The 24,407-nt window shown below is 40.3% G+C and overlaps 1 protein-coding gene across 1 annotated transcript; it reads right to left on the bottom strand.

Moving 5' to 3' along the window:
* Nucleotides 1-21,220: 21,220 nt before the first annotated feature.
* MAP10 (microtubule associated protein 10) lies at nucleotides 21,221-23,701 on the bottom strand. The gene has a single exon (XM_005518661.3). The coding sequence runs from the start codon at nucleotides 23,699-23,701 to the stop codon at nucleotides 21,272-21,274; it is 2,430 nt and encodes an 809-aa protein (XP_005518718.2). The 3' UTR covers nucleotides 21,221-21,271.
* Between the last annotated feature and the right edge of the window lie 706 nt (nucleotides 23,702-24,407).

Below are 24,407 nucleotides of genomic sequence, written 5' to 3'. Positions count from 1 at the left end.
CTGTCCTCCCTGCAGGCAATGTTTTCACAGTGTATGGATTCATGAGAATGGTCAGATAATGAATGAGCCAATTGGCTGAACATCTGCAGGTGCTCTATAATGACAACAGTTAAGCTATTCTCAAGTCATTACCATCTTACATTAACTTACTACAATACTATTAATTAGAATTCATGTCCCAGAAAGGAAACAGAGCAGCAATTACACTGGTATTTAATGACCTGTAAAAGTAAAATATAAAAATGGTAAATTTCCTCATGTAATTAATTTAAAGATGGAAGATGGTGGGTCAGACTGCTCCCCAGTGTAACTCCAGCCCCTTCTGTACTTTAGCAACATGAATGATTATACTTGTTACCTTTTCTCTTGAAAGAGTGATTATTTGCATCTAAATAAAAATCTCTTCTAAATATCTCTTCAGTAGATGTGCCAAAACCTAGGTATCAGGCAAAGTTCAGTTGTTCTCACTGAGAAGTCTCAAATTTGGTATGATTTTGGGAAAAGACTCAGTAAATATTGTGACTAAAGCTGTCAGTTGACCTTAGCAATGTATATTTTGCAGACAAAGTTTAGCAGTAATTAGTGTATTGAAAACATTTAAAGGCTTTCTTTACTAATTTTCTAGCCCCCCATACTTTGACAGAAGTAAATATAAGTGGTTTTGAGTTATTGTCTGATATTGAAATTCTCAAATTCTATGACATGGTGATTTCTTCAGGGTATGTCCTTGAAAAGTGAAACAGATGTGTCCTGCCTAACTCTCTGGGGGGGTTACAACATCAGGTCCAGTCTGTCCTGGGGTGCAGAAGCCCTTGCAGCTGTGGGAGTTTCATGAAGCAACAGAGTTATCTCTCCCTGAGTGCTCAGCACAGACCTGCTTGGAGCCCTGAAACAGAACTGTTTGAGTGAACCCAACCAGTTCAGTCAAGAACCCCTGAAACAGCTCTTGCTCATTATTTTGGGCTCCCTTATAAGTGGGAACTCTGGATACAATCCGGGCATGAATCACAACATTGTGAAACAAAGAGAATAAGCTAAAGCAACTGGAACACGTGTGGGTTGCTATCTGAAACAGCAATAGAAACTGGGCTAGACAGCTCCTATCCATGAGCTGTCATCTGGTATAGACTAAGTCCACAGAGCAGCCCACAGGTTTTGCTTTTGGTGTGAGGGAACTCTGAGCCACAGCTTCTTCCAGCCCTCCTTGATGATGATGGTTACAAAAAGGATAGCTGTGATGCATATTATACTTCTGTAATACATGGCCTTAGATCGTGGCTGCTTGTCCACACATTTTCTACGGCATGCTTTTTGTGGAAAATGAAGAACCATGGCCCTGGGGATTTACAAAAAATTATCTGGGTGAGAAGCTACTATACTTACCCAGAGATCTTCCATAACAATGCCTATTTTCAGACTGATTTTCTTCCCCTGGTGAGAGAGGAGAAACTGTGGGATTTTAATGATTCATTTCATTGAGGGACCTGAATGTTTATTGTTGTTTTAACTATAAAAATGTACAGAGGCTGGAATCTATCCAGAGAAAAGAAGGCGATTTCTTTTATTTCCTTACACTGCATGTGGCAGTTGCAGGGGAATATTTCCATTCTTATTACAATAAGCATTTCCTGAGCAACAGTGGGGCACAGAAGTCTGCAAACTTAAGAAAAACAGGATGACAGTTAAAAGTCAGAGATGAACACTGAGGTGTCTTTTCTTATTTTATATAAGTGCTTGGTTTTCTAATCTTCTATCTATGCAATAATAGTCAAAGCCATTAAAAAGAATATTTTAGCAACTCAGAACTTCAGGTTGTAGTCTTCTTTACATTTGTTCTTCTAAGGATTGATGCAAGGATTCAGTGTATTTAGATTTAACTGCAGTGTTGTGTGTATGTGTTGTGTGCTTACGGGAAACTACAGATATAACTGACATAGCCTGTATGAAATCCCAGGAAGGCAATTTCTGTTAAAATATTAAACATAGTTAGCCTCAAGTGTTTTAAATCAGGCTTAACCCCTTTTGCCTCTTAACTAGGCTATAGTACCCCATCATTTTAAAAATACTTTCATATGCCTGAGCAGAAAAACATAATCTTGACATGCTGCCCTGGTTGTCCTCCTAAACTTTTGAGGCAAGCTTTCAAGCCTTCAGAGCTGGCATAATGGAAAAAAGAAGTCATAAGGCCTGTGGCTCTCTTCTTGAATATATATAAAAAAGGACGATGGGATGTTGTAAAAATGGATTTAAGGATTGTACCTGAAGCTTTGTGATACTTCAAACTAAGCCATTATAAGCGTTCTGATTTGACCTTTTCCTTAGTCTCTTTTGGAACTTTTCCTGTAGACTGCTGCAGAAGAGCTGCAAGACAGAAGTTCCTTGGTGAAGCTCTCATATGGGGCTCAATTTCCAAAACAAATTGTGTTCAATTATTTTAGTGGTTATTTCATAAAAACAGCAATATGCTTGAACAGCTTTTCCTTTTAGTATGGTTGGTAGAGGCTCAGAAAATAAAATTGCTTATCTCACTTTGGGGGCTATTTGTCCAAAGCCCAATATATTTTGAAATGTATATTAATAACTGAATCAGACCTGAATTTGTTCCTTGCAAATTTGGCACTAACTACTGTGTCCCTAATTACAGGAAATTCCTTGTGTTGGGGTGCTAAAGCTTACTGGGGAACAGGTGTCTCAGGTTTCACCATTTATTGTGTAGATTTTCACAGGATGCAGACAAAAATCCCAGAACTCTGATTAACATAATGATCTCACTGTAAAATCTGCAGTGGTCTCCTCATGGATGCACCTTGCCCTGGGAGGTTTTTAAATACAGAAATATTTGGTGATATATTCTCTGAAAGCTTAATGTCATGTCCCAGGTGTCTGTCCACCTCAACAAAGTCATGCTTATTCCTCTCACTTGCTGCTTTTGGTGATTAAATAGAGCCATCAATCCATAAGACACAAGTATAGGAAACAAAATGCGGGAAATAATTTTTCCCTACCACACAAGTGAGAATTTGGTGTAAGGGTCTGAGCCCACACAGCATTATGGGTACTAATTTTAGATAGTCACCTTTTTGACACTTATCCTAACCAAATTAAGTGTCTGTTTTACCCTTAGGTTTGGCACTTTTAGTAGATGGGATAACAGCTGCATCTCTGTGAGAAGCCTTGTGAAGGGCAAAATATTTGTTAGCAGTTGCTATTTTCAGCCTTGCCAGAAAAAACAAAGAATGAGGCACCTGCAGTCATTTCTTTTGGAAAGTCAGCACAATTTGTACATGCTCTGGGGTCAGCAGGGGAAGGCGCAGGCAGGCTCACTCATGAGGCTTTAGGAAGATGCTTCTGGAGGGACTGATGGGCTTTTCAGCTTGGAGACTTGTAGGTGATTAATAATACTCTTGTAGCAAGGGTGAGGAGTGCACAGAGGAACAGAGTGCTTTGAAACCATTAATGCATCTCGGCACAGCCCAGTGTGAGATCCACGCTGTCTATAAACAAGAGAGCTAGCACAAATAAACTGGGGGAGTTCAGTCAGAGGCAAAGAAGAAAACAAGAGATTTTTGGGTTTTTTTATTCCTTTTTATAATTAACCACAACTAGACTTTAGGACGCATCATTTTAGACCCTGATTGTCTAAACAATATTTCTTCATCCTGAAAACAATTAGTCATTGGGCTTAACATGCCTCAGAGGGCTACATAAACTAGATCGAGGATAACTCCTTACCCAAGAAAAACATTCCTGAACTGTGTGGGAGAGCAGATGGCATTTAGGTAAACTGTATTTGCAGGAAACCCCCCTGTGCCATGAGAAGGCAAATGGCTACTGTCACTACTGTTCCCTTGCTTGGGTTTGTGGGAAGCTATGGAAAAAAAGAAGAACTTGATAAAGTATGCCAAATGCTGTGGGGATGAAGCAGAGTGTTAATCTGCAGACAGGCTATTACAAGGGTCAGCACTGTTGTATATTTACAAGTGCCTGTAGCTGATGTGCCACATCATATTCTATCCTGGGCAGCAAGGGAGGAATTAAGGGGGATTTGTGTCCTGGCAAAGGAAGACCAGGAGTCAATGCAGCCACAGGTAGATTTGGATGAGGAAGAAGTATCTACATCTGCTCACCATCACATGACTGAGGGCATCTTGCACTGGCAAGGGCTGTGTGGATTGGGCTAAACACCTGAGACTCTTAAGCTCATTTTGAAAGGCATAGGAAAACTACACCAAAGTGTGTCTCTGAATTTTACACCAGCTATTTCTTCAGTAGGAAGATCTATGTTGTACTGGATAACAGTATGTGGAAGAAGATTGGTGTAGCCCTGGAAGCATCTGCAGGTCTTGGTGGCCCTGATAAGTCTTACCTGAGACCACCCTGCTCATGATCCAGAGTCCCTTTTAAATCCTTGGGGTTGTCAGTCCCTGCTGTAGTCATGTTGCATCAGTGCTGGTCTCCATGACCCTGTTGAGGTAAGCCCATGTCCTAGTTTGTCCCTGTGGTGTCCAGGGAAGAAGTCACTGCTATGATTGAATGGAGAATGATGGGCCACTGGAGTGGAGATTCAGTGGACATTTCTGTAGGTCTTAGGCTATTTATTCCTGTGTACCAAGAGAACTAGAGGAGAATTAAGGGAATTAGACTGGAGCTGATCTCTCACAGCTACTTGGTTTGGTTTGAAAAAATTATTACTGTCTGGTTTCTGCTGCTCTGCTTACCTGAAGACTAAATTCTCTATGACAGTTTTTTTCCCAGATTTAAGAATCAAACCCTTATGACACAGTAACCATGTGGGACATTTGACCCAGAGCTTTATCTCATCATCTGGTTTTGGTTCCTCATGGTCTAATGCCTTTCCCACAATAGCCCTTCTGCCTTGATTTGTTGCAGTTACTCAAGGGTTTGGATTATTTTTGAGACTACTTTTGGATTATTACTATTGTCTCCTGTAGTATTTTTAGAGGAGGATGGGAATTTGAAGTGGAGAATATGCAGATGAAAATGCAGTATTTGATTGTGTTGCCATGAGTAAAAAAACCTGAAAAAAGTAATATTTTCTAGGTCAATAAATGAATATTTATTATTAAGTATCTGTTATGAAGAGGAAGAAGTCTAAAAATTGACAGTGATGAATAAATTGTATTGTTTCAGAACTCAGAGATATCTAAGGGAAAAATAAATGTCTTTTTATGGAAAGGGACTCTCAGGGGACTAAAAGAGAATGGCAGAAACTGTATATTCTGCCTATTTGTAGAACCAGTGCTAAACTACCGAAGATTTTAAAGAATTAGTGATCTCTTTTTCCCTTCAGGTAGTTTTGCAGTGTTTCACAGTCTTTCACAACTTAATATTAGGTGAGGGCATTATGGGAAGATAGGGATGGAGGTGCCTGATCACTGAGCCTTCATGTTGCCCCAGCTATTCCAAAACCAGAGCTCTTCTAGCACTCTGTCAGTAACTCCATCTTTTCATTTGCTCAGCTCATCCATATAAATGAGCTCCTCTTGCTTTAAAGAGAGCATGTTCAACTGAGCTTGTGGAGAAACAACTTTCCCTTTGGCTTGTACATCATTGCCATTGCAGAAACTTAGGAAAAGAATCAGTCATTCAGAAGAATAACATTAACTGAGCGCCCAAGGCTTTTGGCACCCAAGAGATGGGTAGAGTGCCTTTCTTGATCAGCCCAGAAAACAGAAAAGGATGCTACTCACCGCTTCCCAACCTATCTTTGTGTTAATCTAGCATTCATCTCAAGACCCAGAGTTCACCACAGTAGTGCTGGAAATAAAGACTGACTAATGGTTTGTGTCAATTGCTGGGAACAATGACTATAATTTAAAGGAACCTGATTTAAACTTACAAGCCTTCTTAGTTGATCTAGGATATCTCAACCATCATGTCAGCCTGAAAATATCTCCAGTGCTTCAAATGTAGTTAGCCTGGTCTGATTTCTCTTCCAAAAGTAAAACTAAAGTGTGTGTTGTTAATTATCCTTTGCTTTTGCCATCTCCCTTTTGCATGAAGGGCTGTATTTCCACCACAGGCCCTTTGAAAATAAAGTCAGAAGGATCTGAGAGAATCCCATTAGTGCTTTCCCACAGGATAAAAGGATGGAACAAGGGTGTCTGGGGTGCAGCTGGCTGAAATGATTACTTTAGCACTGCAGGGATCATCAGCATGTTGTCAAGATTGTCACTGGGCCAATGCATCCAGCAAAGGGTGCAAGTACACTAAGGAAGGGCTAATGTACATGTGACCTTTTCTTAAGGGTTTTTACTGGACCTTTAGTTACACCCAGTGCAGTCTACTTTTATAAAGCCCTAGATAAAACAGCTTTTAAAACTTGGTTTATCATTATTTAACTAAGTGGTTAGTTCCCAGTGGAAAGGTCTTTTCAGCCTGTCTTTGAAAGACAGGCTTTATTGTGCTCTGGCTCTGTAATAACTTCTCCAGTTTGTCCTCTATTGAAGGGAAATCTGTTTTATATTTTACAGCTTCTTACTCTTGAATTTGTATGCTCTGAGGCCTAACACCTTTAAATGTGGTGCATCCAAAAGAAATTAATCTAACAATAGCTGACTTGAGAAATATGCTTATTTAACTGCATTAGTGAGATTCTCCATATTGTTGCCAATCTGCATCTCCCCACCTTCTTGCTTGCCCTAAGTAAGGACTTGCTCCTGGAATTCAAAGTTGCTTCAGTTGTTAAATCAGATAGGTTCCAGCTAAGAGTCAACATCAAATGAATGGATCTCCACTCTGTAAAAGCAGGCAACCTGTCTCTTTTTGCCTAAGGGAGACTAACACAGAAGGCAAAGCTCTTGTTGTTGCCAAGAAGCCTCCAGTCCAACAGTTTGAGAAATCTGACTTAGTAAAGAATTTTTTTATTTTTTGTTTACAGGTTAAAAATTCACTTTTTCTATAGTAGATTCAAGCCTGAACAGTGTAATAGGAACTGAATTATAAAGTCTATATCCATGCTTAAAGCAATAGTTACTGAAATCCCAAACCATCTGAGCGAATCTGCTTTAGGTTTGGCTCATTGTACTTCATTCTTTTGAGAAGAGAAACCAAGTTTAGAGTCAAAAGTTAATTTCTTATGATGTGCCATAGAAAAAAGAGCATATTACACAAATATATTCTCTGCTAACCCAGTCACTATGGAATAGCCTTCTATAAGGGAAGTATTAAGAAAAAGCATAAAAAGCTCTTGTATCACATCTAAGGATTATTCATGAACAGTGAAATTAAACTGAATCACAAAATACATTTATAGGTGCTGCTGTCTTTTTCCCTTGTGAAGTAGGAATGGACTGAAATTGTTGTGTGGCAAAATTAAAGTGAAAAATTGCAGTTCTTACTCGAATCATTTCATGTTTAAGTGTGTATTTAAAGGATATGTTTTGGATGGTCAAAGCAAAATTAATTCTAAATACAGAAGCTAAGTATCTATTTGACAGATTTTTCAAAAATTCACTATGAATACAAGGCTCAAAATGATTTATTAAGCCCACTAAAGATGGAGTGATGCATAAGCAATGAAGGAAGGCATGCTGTAGCTCTTTTCTAGCTTTGCAAATTCTGCCACTGGTTTTAACGTTCTGAACTTTTAAAGCTCTCTTTCTTTACTGAAATGCAAATGTCAGTCCATCTGTTGTATGCCATATGCTTTTCTTAACAATATTATTGCTTAAACGTTCATTTATTTAAAAAAAAAATCTTGAAGTACTCTCTTCTTGCTCTCTTGTTTTAGTTTTTATAGATTCCACCAGCGTTTGCTGAGACATAAAATCTAACTTTTGACTTTGATCAAGCTGTTGTTCAGCTTTATTCACACTAGTGCTCAATACACAGTAGTTTTTCAGGTAACAATATATTGAAAATGTTCTCCTTAAAAATTTTTTCTAGGCATGAAAATGCCAACTGAATGGTTAAATGAATGAATGGAAAACTCAAAGGTTTTGCAAAGCTGTCTTTTGCATGAAGTGTGTGACACGGTGTCTTGAATCAGTTTTAAAAATTAAAGTAGGAAAGGATATTGGAGCTTTTTTTGTGGGGAAAATATAACCTGAGTCCAGCTGTGAAAGAGTTTGTACCATCTTGAAAAGCGAATGCTTAAATGTTGGTTAGAAGGTAAAAAGTAATCAAGGGATACACAAATGAAAATAAATAGCAGAGGGAGGTTCAATTCAATGATTAAGTGAATTGGTTCTACTAGATGGAATGAAGAGGAATTCTGGAGGTCTCAGATCCGAAAAAAGGTAAAGGGTGGAGACAGTGGGATTTGTAAGCATAAACATTTCTGCTTTATTTTTTAAGTTCATGTGAAGAGCTGCCCTTCCAGCTACATTCAAGAGTCTACCACAAAAGCCAGGATTTGGAGGGGCCCTGTCCTTTGGGGAGAAAAGTTAACTTTGAGATTATGCCCTTCTATAGGGAAAACAGGTTTATACCAATCTCTTCTAGATTGTGGACTGGAACTTGCCATAATGTGAAGAGGAAAATGCAGTTCTTGAATGGGAAAAAAAAGGGAGGTGTGCTGCTCTACACAGGCATGCACTAGGATCCGTGGGCAAGGCCTGTAGGGATTCCAGTCCTTTTCCCTTTCTAGATGAACCATTGGATGCCTAGCCCAACCTTTTGATGTGGTGAGCAGAGAGCAAGCCACTTCCAGGCTAAACCTGGAAGCATTGAGATGACACTGAGGGACTGGGTAGGTACATGCTCTGAGCTTGTCCCAGACTCTCAGTAGGGTGCTTTACACCGCTTTGGGAAACCTTTTCTCTTTCTGGTCTGGTCTCCAAGGCTACATATCTAATAGTAAATACAGCAGGCTGTGTTTGCCTTCCAGCCCCTCATCAAGTGGAAGAGTCACGATCATGTCAACATCTTTACGTTCTTTTTCTTCCAGACATGGACAGTCTTATGTGGTCTGTTTCCTGGGAGCTGGCCCCAGCCCATGCTCTCCCCCAGCCCAAGCATGCTCAAGTGAGATAGAGCTGCTGGGTGCAACTAAAGCGCAGCTGGTGAGCTGCAGGCTGTTAAACAGCATGGCTGTACATGTACCAGGGTACAGGTCTGTGCTCTGGGCCTGCTTAGTTTCTTATTTTTGATGCAGCCCAAGTACTATGTCCCCATAAGCGTTCAAATTCCTTTCTGATTTTAGCTCTTCTGTTGCCAGCAAGAGCTGGTGCTTGATGCTCTTCCTGATTACATCTGCAAGGAAATTTCTTTCTGAACATTGATGATAAGAAATACCGTAAGTCATTTGCAGCCTACATAGAAATTCATTTTCTATTTAGTGGAAATGCAACTTTATTTACTTCTTTTTAGAGCCTCTTGAATTGCATGTCTTGTTAGTGTAGTTTGATAGCAGTTAAGTTATCCTGTTAAGGCAAAGTTGTTCAGGGATTTGAAAGGGTCTGATGATACTGCTGTGGTTTAATGTTATCAATATTAAGTGTTTGTGTGTTCTGGTAAGTCTACCTTTAACAATGACTAAAGATGAGTAAGAAACATAAGGGATTTTAGTCTCACTTAAAGGTTTGGTGTTTTTTTTCCATTCAGCTGCACTTTGTTCTATTAAAGCTTTGGTTGCTTATAGACATAAGCCACTGAGGTATGTTTTGTTCCCTTACTCACCATTTGTTTTTCTGGACATTATGTCCTTACTACCAATTACCTGCATGTAGCCTATTTCCCTTTGGAAATCGGCAAGGGAAAATTCTGTAACAGATAATCACATAAACATTCTATTAGTGCTTGAAAATTGACAAGGAAAGGAATAATAGCATGGATTTGTCAAGAAGAAATAATTTTTTTTCTCTGACCATATGGACAGGCTGTTTTGATGGGGAGAATCAATACATGTCAGAAGCCCTGACATTAGAATACTGTCACATTCCTGCAGATAAGCTGGGGAAACACACTCTGGATGTGAAATTTTTCATGTGGCTGGTTTTGTGCTCTTAGTGCATAGTTCTCCATGAGTCACTGATCAAATGGTGGTAAGCAGTAGCAAGGCATTGTAAGGGTCTGACATGACTCTGGGCATACTCAATCTTTTCATCAGAAATTAATTGGTAGAAGAGGGAGCATGGGTATTATACTTGCAGATAATAGTAAACAGGGAGAGACTGAAAGGTCTGCGAGGTCCTAGAGAAACTTTCGCTGGAGTGTCAGTGTGTAGCTTAAGATAGTGTATCCCAAGGAAGATGTGTAAGGCACTTACTGGAAAGCAACATGAGAAACCAGTGTCCTGTGAAAGAAGGCTGAAAGAGATGTGGTTGTTTGGTGCAGAGAAAAAACAAGAAGAAAGACAAGTCCTAAATATGCAGAAAGCTCTCTTAAAGAAGAAGGGGAAACACTGGTCTCTTTGTCTATGGCATATAAGAAGGAAAATATTTGACTTAAATTGTATCAAAGGGTACTGAGGTTTGACCCTGGAAAAACCTTTTAACATCCAGGATAATTAAGCACAAGAACATGCTGCCTGGGGATGATGCATAATCTCTCTTACCAATTTGGCACCCAAGAGATGGACAGAGTTTTTCTTTTTTTCTAAAAAAGAGCTAGACAAAAATGTGTCTGGACTGATATAGTTACAAGGTGATTTTTGCCTTAGGGCAAGGGGGTGGGTTAGATGAATTTTGAATTTCTTCAAGCACTATTGCCTGTAGTTCTATAGTTCAGTCACTGCTGAATTCAGCACTTCCATATTCATGTCTAAAAGCTGGCTGAATTTATAGGAGCCTTAGTTTTCACTCAGACCTCTCCCCTGTGCTTTCCTCTAATCCATAAAATGAAGCCCATAAAGGGTGGATCTAATTATGTTTTAGTTTAGAGGCACAAATATTAGGGAGGTAAGAGATAAAAAATCTCGGGTGAGAAATATTCTGCCTTCCCAGTGATGTCCTGCCAAGTGTACCGAGTTCAGTGCTGTTATGCTCCCAAAGGGCCCATCTATGATTGCATTAGCACAAAGTATCACTGTCTGAGAAGAGTTCATATGCAGAATTTGTTGAATTAAAATTTAAGGCAATAAATGAGGGCTTATAATGTATTGGCAACATTATCAGTAGCAAGATTGCCAGCATATTAGTGACTATGATGGATTGACTACTGGGGAATTCATTAAATTTACAAGTCTCTTCAAATGAATCCACTGGCTAAAATACTAATTGCTGCCCTTGGGAGCACTTTGGCCATTTAGTTTCCAAGCAGAGCTTACTCTGAGAAAAGGATTATGCTCCTGATGTTTGCTTGAATTTAGGAGTAGAGTCAATTTATGTTAGGGTTTTTCAACATTGACAGTAGTTTCTGTTTGTACAAAGCTTGCTGCCTTACTAAACATAGGGCCTAAAAGAAATAATTTTGAGTGAAAAATACATTATTTAACATAAAATGTCCCAAAAGCATAAATATAAACACTAACCAGCATTATATTTGTGCAATGAAGCTTAATCTAAAGGCTGTGATTGTTTGGTTGTGCAGAGGATGGCAGTGATTTCTGTCTATGCAGTCACTTTTGCTGAAAGAGAATTGCTGAAGCTTTAAAAATGAATGCAGAGAAATCCTCTACTTTTTAAACTGATGGACACTTCAAGGTTAATGTTGCCAAGTCAAGTGTATCTGCATATTTGTGAAAAGTGCACTGGAGAAATTCTCCAAAGATTGAAACTGTAACTCTCTTCAGCAGTGTGGATCTCTGGAATTTTCTTGGATTAACCCAAAGTGCAAAGGGTCAAAATCTGGATTTAATTTTCCTATCTGCAAATTCTGATTCTGGTTTAGACAACTGGAGATGGAATCAGAACAGACCTTCTCCGGGTGCTCATGATTGAATCGCAAACTGGTTTATTGACTGCAAAACTGAGATCTTTAATAACTTTCATGGGTCAGTACCTGCAGAGCCAATGCCTTTAGTGGAAGTAGAATTATAACTCAACTGTAATGTACAAAAGATGAAACATTTTTTGATGAGGTGACTTTTTTTGATAGACTCTTAGTGTTATATACTAAATGTTAAAGATAGCAGTAATAGTTACCAGTGTCTGGGAGAAGACAGGAAATGTAGGGCTTGTTCATCTGGTGCTCATGGGCTGCTATTTTGAGACCCTGAAGACCAACAGCTGAATGAATCACTGTCTGATAGTAAGGTAAGTGCTGGGGCAGGAGAGAAGTTTTTTTACACTTCTGAGCTTTGTTTCACAGCTCCAGGAAAACCCAAATGCAGGCTGCAGTGGTAGCTGGAATAGTCTTATTGTTACAATACGTTCTTTCCTTTGAGCTTTTATCTTCCACAAGATGCAATCCTGGCACGCCAAACCTGGGGAATGAGTGACTCATCTATTGTATTGCCCTGTTCTCAGTAAATTGCAGTGTGATTCCTAATTTACCTGCCATATGGTCAGCTCTTCTTAAAATTCCAACTGCACAAGCAATTTATGCTGAAGAACATGGGGAAGGAACACATTACTTACAAAGTATGCAATCAAGCAGTGTGATCCAACCCATTAACTGGGTGACATGCTTCTCTTTATGTGGACAGTTTACTGGCTCTAAGGTTTCAAGTGGGAGCTGTCACTTACACTTCCTGATAATAAAACTTAATTAAAATTTCATGCCTGTACCAGCAAGTGCCAGGTCACCAGATGGTTCCTAATAGTTATGTCCACATATTTTGTGCTGGATTGCAGCAGACGATGTTTGTGCTAATGTTACTGGGACAATTGCTGTGTGTACTTTGCAAATGTTTAATACGCATATCTTTGTGTTTAAATAATGTAAAAAGAATCACTTCAGTATGAACCCATGTAAAGTAATAAATTTCCATGAGACCCAAACAACTTTTTAACTGCAATAAACTAGTGGGTCCTTATTAAAAAATCAGAATTTCAGAGACTGTAAAAACCATAATCCAGTCAGGGTGGTAATTCAAGTCACACTGTCTCATCATATCAGTATGTGTAATACAAGTAACAATTGTCCTGAGGCAAATGCTTTCCACAATATGGGATAGGATACCCAAACTGGGAAGTTAGAGTAGATATTAGCAGGACAAACAAATGAAGGAAATCTGCTGGGTATAGCAGGTTTATGAAAGGTAAGAAAGGATACACACTGAGAGGATGTGCATCAATACACTCCATACTTCTGGAACTCTTGCTTAGGACCTTTTGGGCCTGGAAATACACTCACTGTGCTGGGCTTAGAAGTGTGTGTCATGAGCTCCAGGCCTATCCTTGGCAGAAAGGGCTGATGATCACTAAAGCCTCATAAATTTGCAGGCATGGATTGCACCCTGCTTCCCTCCTTGTGTCCTTGGAGCTCTTTTCCCTTTTGGTCATGCACTTGAAGAAGTGGTAGGTTAGCCTTTTTTCTTGTAGCTGGTTCTGTGACTGTATGTGGGACAATGAAGGAGGAGAAGATAAAGTGGTTGCAGAAGATTCCTGTAAGGGCAGACATCTGGGCTGCTCTGAGTAAATGGCAAGAAGGAGCTATCATGCAGAAATGGACAAAATTATTTTGGTCTCTTCAGGAGTAACAAGCATGATACTGAAAGACAGAACCAGCTGCCCTCTCAGACATAGGAAGTGAAGACAATCACAAAGACAGCTTTTGGAAAATAGAGTGTAATAATAGATGATGTGGTGATTGATGGATTTCCTGGCCACTTCCTTGAGTGGGGACAGGAGGTTTCCGAGCTGATACGTTTGCTTCAAGAGATATTTTTTGCACTTAACCTCTATATGTGCCTGAAACTCTTGCTGATATTCCCCAATGCTATCAGGAAAATGAAGAAAAAGAAAGAGCAAGGAATTCCTGTCACCACTGGTGACTTTATAGCAATTTTTGAACTCTGAGTGGCAGGGCTTTCCTTTTTGCTTCTTTGTTTGTTTTTGCTTACTCTGTTGTCTTAAGTTGAGCTATCAAAGGGTATGTGGTGATATGTGTGTTTCTGTGTGTACTGGTTGTTTTTATCCAGAACAACTCCCAGACTGAAAAGAAAGAAATGATCAGCAAGTTGTGGTGTGTTGTGCAGGAATAATCAAAATGTCATTTCTGATATATTAGCAATTTTTATTCAGATTTTCTTAAGAGACACCTTCTTTGTACAATCAGGACGCTGAGACACCAGTTGAGATGCTTAAGTTAGCCAAGAGAGAAGCAAATGTTTCCATCCAAGAGGGACTCATCCCTATAAAACTTACTTCATCCTTCCTTTTATTGTCTGTCTTCATTTTAATGTCCCACGGGTCAAAATGTAAGGCCTGTGGAGCTGTTCCAGAAACACGTACTTTCTTTGACCTGGAGTGCAGGGATCAAACTTTTGTTACTCTTGCATCAGTACAGCTTTAGTCTGCTTTCTGCTGTACATCTGATCCACAACTTTGGTATTTACTCCAGTTGCAGAACTGTTGGCAGGCCTGTGTGAAATGGCTCCAGTAAAAGCAGGACTGCTGGGATCTATACTATTGCTAAACTCAAACCAAAACAAAATGTGTATCTTCACAGTTCTTCCCATTGAGATCAGAAGTAGAAGTAATAAGTACAGTGAAGGACACTGTTCTCATATTATTTAGGATGTTAAGTGGAATGGGAAAGTGCTTGGAAATATTTCTCAAATGGTTTCTGTAAACATTCCTTGAATAACTTTCCTGTGTCTAGGTTTGATGTGTATTTAAGAAGATAGGGACACTTCCTAGAAAATTAGTTTTGTCTTCCCTTTTGTTTGTTAGAAATCTCATAGAGGCTGGGGAAAAAATATTTCAGTTCCATTTTAAAAAGAAGCAATGAAAATTTCAGAGGAACATCTGGAACTTAGCCCTCATCTTGACATACTTCTCTAAGTTTGGCCATGACTCACTGTTCTGGACATATATTCTGGACATATAAATGTGATCAGTAGCTGACAAGGGATGCTGACTACTGTAAGATTTCAGAAAAACAAAAAGGAGATTTCAGTTAAGACTCTGTTGCAATTAGTACTTTCCTTGATGCAGACCTTGACTGTATCAAGCCAAACTAAATGCACATGGCGTGTGTTTAATCTAACAGAATTTAATCAACAGCTAAAAATTTGAAAAAAGAATACAATTAAAAATTTGTGTTGTAGCAGTGATGAATACCAGGGAAGCATCAGGTTAGCAAATCTGCTGCTCTCATTGAAAATGAACGAGATCTCATGTTGATAAAATATTTTGATAATTTTGAATATGCGCCAATATTTTGTTATTAAAAATGGGTATGTAGGAAATGTACTAAAGTACCCTGAATTTGGGTCCTTGCCTTTTTGTTGAAGGCTCCTGAACCCTGTTGAAGGTTGTTTTGAAGAACCAAATACATGTATTCCACTTTACAAATAAAGCCACACAATGTTTGGAGGACTGTAGAGTAACACTGCAGAAGGAGCAGGAGATGAGAGACCTGCAACCATCAAAAGGCTGTTAACAGATTTTCATACACACAGTAATTCTATTGCTGAGTCTTCTTAGAGTTATCCATAAGAAAATTAAAACCACATCCCATGGTACATCAGAGCTTCTCTCATACTGTGTTTGATGTTAGCAAGGTTTGACAAGGAGTTTCCTTCACTACATATCCCATTAAATTTTGATCATTACCTTAGTCTTATCCTAGTGTTGACACCAGCTGTCAGGAGTAAGCATATGAAATGTTAAGGACTGCAATGTAGAGAAGATCAGACATGATCCAATGGTTTCTTTCCAAACTTTTATGTCTGGCTTGTTCCTGTGGACAAGAACTCTAGGCAATACAGGTACCCAGAGACGATAATCAGGGGTGATGTGAAGGAAGGAAACACAGATATACAGCAATTTCTTTTTTTTTTTTTAATGGATGAAAATAGTTACACAGAAATGAGTGAAGAGAAGGAAAAAGGTTCATAGAGGGAGGAAGGACATAAACCATGCAGAGCCCAGCAGACAATGGTAAGAACTTTGGTTTGATATCAAAGATGAGAACAAAACAGTGAAAGTGTCTGAGAAGTGTTAGGAGTTTTTCTGAATGATAAGCAGGGCAAGATGAATTCCAAAGATGGCATGAAATACGTGATGAGAAACCAGTACAGGCGAGGCATCAAGATGAAAGGCATAACAGGGCAGGCAGGGGGAGATGTCTCTGAAATAAGGTTCTGGATATCCAGGATGGGTATTTCCATCATGTTGACATGGAAATTTAGGGAAGAGTCAAAGGTTAAGTACTCTCTACATAAGTATAAGGGACAGGAAAAATACTGAATCTGCCAACAGTTAAAGACAAGAGAAAAAGGGCTGGGATATCCTTGACACCAAGGGAGTTTCTTTCAATCATGATACCACTAAACTTTCCAAATGCCTCTGAAAATATTTGTTGAAGCATGACTTATCTTCTTTCAAAAACACTTTTGCATTCCAAGTGATAATACAGTTAGAGTCCTCTGCATAGGTTTCCATCCTGCAACCATTTTTGAGGTGACTAATTCTCATGGAATTTCAGGGGATTTGACAATATAAATACCTTTATTTCATTTTAAAAACCTGCTACCTTCTGTTAATAAATACATAGAGAACATTAAGGCATGAAAGAAATTTTTAGGCTAATACCCACAATGTTTGTAAAATGTCTATGATTAGAATAAAAATATATAATAGACATCTGCAAGTGTTTTAACATTTTAGTTTTATGGGTGTTTTTTTGTTGTTTCAGGAGGGAAGGTGTGTTTGTTTTGCTTTGGGGTTTTTTATTCTCTGTACCTGAATCAATCTTTAAATGTTCATTTAGTTAGGAGTGATATGTATCTTAGATGTTATTTAATCACTTCCTCTACCAAGCCATGTTATTTTAAACAATTGGTAAATGAATCACTTGCAGAGGTCTCTGCAGAATTGAAGATTAATACTGTTTTCTCCAGTATGAGACACTCAAATTTATCCTCTAGAAAACAATAGAGAACACTGAATACACTTCTGGGAATATGCAAGCAATTCTGTAAAGTAAGGGGAGGTTTACATTACAATTGCCATATAAAATTCAGGCAAGTTAAATCATGAAAGCCAAACCAAAGCAAAAATAGTTTAATGCAGGTGAAAGTCAATGCCAAACAAGAAAAAGTGAAATTGCAGCTTGTCTGAGTGAGTTCAGCATAACAGAACTGTGTGCATACAAGGGATTAAACATGAGGGAAGAACCTCCATGTGAACAAAACTGAAATTAAAATAGAGCAGTATACTGACTAAAAGAGAGGATGGAAAATGCAAGCATATCTGGTAGCAAACATTAGCTATAGCAGATGTGATTGCCATTAGCTCTAAATGCATGTTAAATTAAAGGCAACATCTGTTGTCACAGATATGGCCTCAGTCATCTGAAAAGAAAAGTTAATTTGGAAATCAAAACTTTAGAAAAGGATTAAAGGCAGAGTTTGGTAGAGGTAGAGGAGCCTGATGTCTGCCACAACAAATGATAACTATGAGCAAATGTTCACGGTCCTGAATAGTCATTCTACAGCTCTGAGTGAGTTGTGTTAGAGCAGCTGGTGAAGGTCAACAAAAACTTTTAAGGATGTAAATACAGGAGTCAATGATTTGACTTCTTTTAAGACAATCAAAGATGAACAAAGTAGATGCTGGTGACAAATGCTGAGAGAAGGAAAGCAAAGTCACAGAGATTTCTAAATAATAACTAGCATTTAACTGAGCAGCACTTACAAGAAGAAACGAAATTATTATGATACTAGGCAAATACTGGAACCTAGAAAAAGCAAAGTACTAAGAACGAGTCAAAAGTTCAATCACACAGTTACAAAGGCTGAATGGAATTTCAGAAAACTGAGCAAAAGGATTTCCAAACTGATGAAGGGATTACAAGTACTAAAATAGATTGTAGGAACTGCCATCAGAGAAATCACGGAGAAAAAACTGTGTCATCTAATCAAAGTGCTGAGGAATAAAAAAATGAAGTGGAGGAAACCTACCTGGCTGGGACTTCTTAGCACTGTTTTTGTAAACTATTTTTGCATCAAGTAAAAAGACTTGCAAGTATTTAGCAACAGGAAAATATTACAATAGAAGGGGAAGAGTGCCAGAAACTATTAGTATTTGGTATCCTGCTCTTCCCATCGCATCATCAGTTACATAGTGGCTATCTAAATTTACTTTAATAAATAGAATGCTGAAATAACTTTAAAAAAGCAGTTATAGCAACAGTCATAAAATCTGAATTAATGTGTAGATATAAGAGTTTATTTCTTGTTTTGGGTCTTGTTGTAAAACATGAAGTTCAATTTTATTTGGGCAGACTTAACCACCCTTAAGCAATGAAATTGTGTTTTTGAACACCCATCTAACTTATTTCTAAAACATCATACAGATTTAAAGCAATCTTGCTAAAGTTACAAGTCTAAAGTAACAAGTTAGGTGGCTTTTTTTAGTGAGGATCTGTAAGTTTAAGTAATTCTCACCTTTTAATTTCACTGTAGTAAAGTTTAAAGTTTACAACAATATAAAACTTGAAGTACCTATAGTTTCCTGTTAAATATTGTACAGCAAGGAAATTTTTAGATGTAATGAGTCGATGAGACCATGTATTCTTAAGCATTTGTTACTTCTGGGACAGCATGCAAGAATTGCAGTGTAGATGCTACTATTATTTGCTTCTCCCAGCATATTGTCATACCCCCTGAATAAACATCATCCATGCAATTCAGCCCTTGCAGTTTAGAAATTACATCTTTTTGAAAGAATGGTGTAATACCTCCATTAGAGAAATCTCTTATTAAACCTCTGATCTTAACTACTTGGGAACAGGGGTAGAGGATGTAAGTTATAATGACAAAACTGTCTAGCTAGTATAATGAAGATGTAGATTATTACAGAAATTGTACAAAGCAGGGTTCACTGTGGCCATTTAAAAATATTTTATATTGGTAGTAAATATCTCTCTTTTGTTCTGTTGTGTTGGCATAGAATCCTCTTGTCATTAGCAGCTATTTCTTGCCAATATATTGGTTTATGAGTTTTCAATAATAAAGTTCTTTCCCATTTTTGTTGACTGAGAGTTGATGTTTGAATGTTAAGTAAAAATTCCTTTACTCTTACAACAAGATAGGAATATCTTTAAAGACTATTACCCCTGGGGGTAGAAACTATCTGCTAATCTCTCCATGCAATAATCACTACCTGGAGTATATATTTGAAAAGACAAACACAAGCTAAGCCATGCAAACATGATGTTGCAGTTTTGTTCTAGTGCAATGTCTCCTATTGTCTTCCTAGTATGTTTTATTTGTCATTTTCATTGTTCTCCTGATAAAATTATAAATGCTATTACACAGTAAACATTAGAAATTTTATCCCAAATAAAATTAGCTGAAAAGAGATTAGTTTCATTGTTTAAACAAAAGAAATATTGCTCCTGCCATAGTTGCTTCTGGAAATTGAAAAGTGAAGATGGAATAGGGGATAGAAAAATGCTGGAAATTTTCCCTCGAGTTTCAACCCACTTGGAGTTGAAAATAAACTTTCATTTTTTAAAATAAAATTTTCTTAAGTAATGTCCTTCAAATTGTTCATTTGTAGCATTAGCAACTCATTTAAATAGCCACATTGTAAAAATAGTTGGTCAGCAATGTATTTTAATGACAGTTCTGCTCATGAGAAGTGCAAGAGATTACTCCATCAATAAAATCAGAATAATTGCCATGTGTAAATGACAATCTGAGTCCATGTGTATCAAAGAAGTCAATGGTATTGGAAGAAAAAGGAAAAAAATACTGTAGCAAATGAAAGACACCCTAAACAAGATTTAGGAATTGTTCTGGCCAGAGATTCCTTTGGTATATAGGTAATTTCAGCTGTTTACCTTTAGATTAAAAATGTTAATAGTGGTGTTTTAAGAAGTCAACACTAGATACTCCAGCAATCCTCACAGATGTTCATGCTTTAAATAGGAGAAGTAATGTCCTTTCTACAAAACGAACACATAATAGGAGGGAAAGGAAAAAAAATCTCCTCCAAGATGTTAAAATGTAAACACAGGCTCTTGCAGTAAAGTATATGGAAAATTACAGTGAGAAATGACAAAGTCAGATTGTATGTTATAAAGAAAGAGGAGTGGATAAATCTGTTATTTAACCCTGAGGATAACGTCTTAATTGATGAAATAGTTAGGAATGTAAAGCTGACAGAGGAGATGAACTACTCAAAGAGAAGGGAAAGGGGGATACATGAGATGAAAAACCAAAGCAAGAATTCAAGTCAAAAAACATCTCTAAATTTTGTGATTGGCATATGGACTCTAGAAAAACCTCTGCAGTTAAACAGAAGACATTAAGTTCAATGATCAAACTGGAAGCCATTAAAAGCAAACCTGAAATCAAAAGCAAACTTCAGTTCAGCTGTCTTAATGGCAAAGGAGACATGGAAAGTTTCTCATTACCTTGCATCTTTATATCATGACATAATAAGCTTGCTTGTTCCAAGTTTCTGGACTGTGGGTGCCCACCTTTTTCCCCAGATTCAGAGAATGCAATCAGGGAGTTGTGAAGCATTGAAGACTTACTGTGCTCTTCCCTACTCCTTCTACACCCTTAGTCTTCAAGGTCAAGTAACTTCCATCCACCTCTTAAAGCTTTCCCAAATTACATAGATTTACTATCACCAATAATTCTTACACTATTCTATAATAAAGTTTGAAAATCTGACTTAAATGAAACCTAAGAAACTGTAGAAGGGCTCATCCAGTTCAAGTCACTGTATTTAGTGATGGAAAAGGGAAACAAACATATTGTACCAACTAGCTGATGAAATTCTGTGTTGCTACTGGCTGTGACTGTATGTTTTAAGTAACTATTTCTAATGAAAGGAAAGCTTGGAACTTTTCAGGAGGAATTAAACCTTCTGTTTGGTCAGGAATTAATTTTGTACTTGGCTGTTCTGGTAGCATGTTATTACTTCTACCCGGGACTACTTTTGTGGGTAATGACTGCTTTTGCTGCTTCTGTCTTAATTTCTCCTTTGACAGTAAATTATGTTTCATATGCTGTTTGGATTACTTTTGTGTTAAGATAATGATGCTGAAGTCAGGCTGTAGACACCATTTGTTAGAGATTCAAATAGTAGTTTATTTTTAAAATCTCATAACTAAATTCACTGATATAATAAATGTGCATGATAAAATCTTAAATTAGCTTGCACATAGTGCAACTAAATGTAACGGGATTTTCAAAGTTTAAATATTGTATCTTAATCCTGACAGTTAAAACTTATAATTACATTGTATATCCTGGGAGCTTTTTTATTACAAGTTCACTGATGTCTTTGTACTCATTAGGACCATGTAGTTTTTCCAGAAAATCATCTTCTTTGTCTGACATGCTGTTTTCCAGGACACTAAGTTCAAGATCAGACATGTTAGATGGCAAGAAAGAGCTAACTTGAGTTACTGACTGTTTTTGTCCTGTAGAGGTCTGCCCCTTTCCTATATTCAGATCAGTATCAGATTTAACTTGTTTGCTTCTCAGTGTAGAAATTTCTTTAATATGTTGATCACCCCTGTTCTCTTCCTTACTCATCTCTCGGGCTTTCTGCTCTTCATCTAATAATGATGCCTCCATCTCAGCAAGGTTAAGTGAATCAGCAGATTCAGCACTAGTTCCTGTGCTGGTTTTAAAGTCACCGTTTCTCCTCAAAGACTGGACTGGAGATGAAGCTGAAGGAACTGGCACAAGATCTGAAGTACTTTGAGCTCTTTGACTTGTCTTTGAAATTCTGGACCTGCTGGATTCTGGCTCTGTATCTGACCTATCTTGCTTTGGTCTTTCAAGCCACAGAGGTTCAGGACTGCTGTCATGAAGTTTTGAGTCTCTGCCTGTACACTCAGCACTGGTGAAATCTTCTGAATAAACTGTGTTCTCCGGACTAGCAATGAAGTCATCAGAGTATATGAATTCAGAGTTGTTTTCAACACTCCTGCTGGGGCTTAGTTTATGACCACTTACAACAGACACATCATCAGGCTCCATGGTTTTACGATGGATTAACTGTATTGCATCATTGTAACTTCCTTTTGCATTAGCATCTGATGGGAATGCTGCTGGGACTTGAGCTTTTGCAAACTTTTCCTGATGAGCAGATTTTAACACAATTTCCTCTGGTAAGGGGGCTGTAGTTATTTTGTAAGGATGTTCCTCGCTTGCAGTCGAATTGTTCCCGGATAGACTTGCAATAGATTGTTTCTGCAGGCCAGGGGACACATCTCCTGCAACAGAAATTGGCTCAGAGAGAGCACTGTTTTCTAATGAAGTCTGAACAGTTTTATCCAACTGATTATTCCGCTTTGATCTGCCTCCCGTGCTACAATGTCTGCAAGACACCACATGCTGTTCTTCAGTATTTCTGACCAGCTTTCTCTTGGATAAGGGGCTTCTCTCTCTCAGCATCTCAATTTGCTTTTTTCTGTACTGCTCCCTCCTTTCATGAATTATCAGCTTATCCGGGTTGGTCTGCTGCAGTCGTAGCCTCAGTGTATTTGTCAGCCCATACAACAATTTCTTTCTGGGAGGTCTATTCTCCTTAACTTTGCAGTTCTTTTCACAGGCTGGCTGTCCCTGGGGCACAGCTTTCTTGGGTCTGCCCCCAACCCCCGAACACCCTGGGGAGATGGCCTTATGACAGCCCTGTTTAAACTGAGGGCTCGTGACTTCACTGCTCCTGCCAGGCTCCACAGGTGTCTCTGCAGGCTTGACGGCAGTGGAACGACTGGGGGACCGTGAGGCCGCATCCCCACTCTCCGGGGCTTGGTAGGGCCAGGCAAGATGGGGGTGGACAGCAGCAGGAACAGCGCTGCGTGTGAGCACCGACAGCTCCGCCAGCAAGGCACTGAGTAGCGGCAGCTGCACCAGGGTGTTGTGGAGCTGTCCCTGGCTGGCGGGGTGCAGCAGCGAGGGCCCAGCACTGGGACGTGGTGGGCTGTGGCCCTTGTCCTTCTGCTGCGGTCTCTGGGGCTCGACATGCTCCCACTGCCCCACTGTTGCTGGCTTCCGCTGAGGCTCAGCCGGCTCACGGCTGTAGTAGAGCAGCGGAGGGCAAAACACATTGCCTTCCAGCTGCTCGCTGTCCTCCTCTTCCTCCTCCTCCTCTTCCTTCTCCTCCTCCTCGTCGTCTCGCGGTTCAGGGGTGCTGGCAGGCGGTGTGGCAGCGCGGGGGCTGGGGGGACTCGCCTCACCGGCCCGCAGGCTGCTGAGGCGGTAGCTCAGGACCAGCTCCCCGACGGGGCGGCCCGCGGTGTCCCGCAGAGCGAAGCGGCCGCGGCGACCGCAGGAGGAGGGCGCCCCGGGCCGCCGGACCAGCTCGGGGGCGGGGGCCAGGGACACGGGGACGCTGCCGAGGAGGCGGGGGGGTCCCGAGGCGAGCCCGGCGGGCAGCGCCAGGAGCAGGGCGCGGAGCGGGCGGCGGCGGAGCGCGGCGAAAAGCGTGTCCGGGCGCCAGCGGAACAAGCAGCGCTTGCCGCGCCCGAAGGGGAAGAGCTGCCCCGGCCGCAGAGGCGGCGCGGCAGCGGCGGGGCGCAGAACGAGGGTGGGAAAGTCCAAGAGGCGCAGCGCCACGGCCGGGTGTTCCGCGGGCTCTGGGAGCTCCGCGGGCCCCGACTCCGCCATCCGCAGCGCCTCCACCAGCAGCTCCAGCGCGAACAGCCCCTCCATGCCGGCCCGCGGGGCCCGCTCTCGCGAGAGGCCCCAGGATGTGCGGGGGTGCAGGCGAGGCGGGCCGCTCTCTCGCGAGAGTCGCGCGGCAGCACCGCTGCCCGTGCGGCGCGTCCCGGGAGCCGCTGCCTGGCGCGGTCCATGAGTGCCTCCTGGAACCGGGTTGGCCGCCTGCCCTGGTGGCTGGGTGGGGGGCAGCGGTCGCAGCCCCCGGAAACCAGGTGCTCCCTGGTATTTGCTCACAAGCGCCCGGTGTGTTGTGGCAGCAGCTGTCGTGTCCCTGCCCTCGGCTCTGAACACCTTGGTCGTGTGTTGCCCACTGTAGTTCTCCAGGGACAGGAGCAGGCGCGGGATGGGGCCTGTGCTCCATCAGCCGGCAGGAGAGGTGTTGGTGGAGGCATTGAGGGACCTTGAACTGTTTACACCTTCACAGAATCACCGAATCAGTTGGGTTGGAAAAGAGTTCTGAGATCATTAAGTCCAATCTTTGACCAAAGCACCATTATCCACCAGATTGTGGCACTCAGTGCCGTGTCCCGTCATGCCTTAAACACCTCCAGGGACAGTGACTCCATCACCCCCCTGGCCAGCCCATCCTAATATCTAATCGCCCCTTCTGTGAAGGAATTCTTCCTAATGTCCATCTAAGCCTCTCTTGGCACAGATCAGGACTGTGTCCTTTTGTCCTGTCGATAGTTGCAGCCTG

The sequence above is a fragment of the Pseudopodoces humilis genome, chromosome 3 (genome assembly GCF_049639895.1).
Source record: "Pseudopodoces humilis isolate 2021_Gansu_Grassland_sample_001 chromosome 3, ASM4963989v1, whole genome shotgun sequence".
NCBI classification, from domain to species: Eukaryota; Metazoa; Chordata; class Aves; order Passeriformes; family Paridae; genus Pseudopodoces; species Pseudopodoces humilis.
The sequence above is the reverse complement of the archived record's forward strand: the minus strand, read 5'-3'. Positions and strand labels throughout refer to the sequence as shown.

Excerpts from the sequence above, each read along its gene's own strand:
- MAP10 (XM_005518661.3), bottom strand. The coding sequence starts at position 23,701 with ATGGAGGGGCTGTTCGCGCTGGAGCTGCTGGTGGAGGCGCTGCGGATG.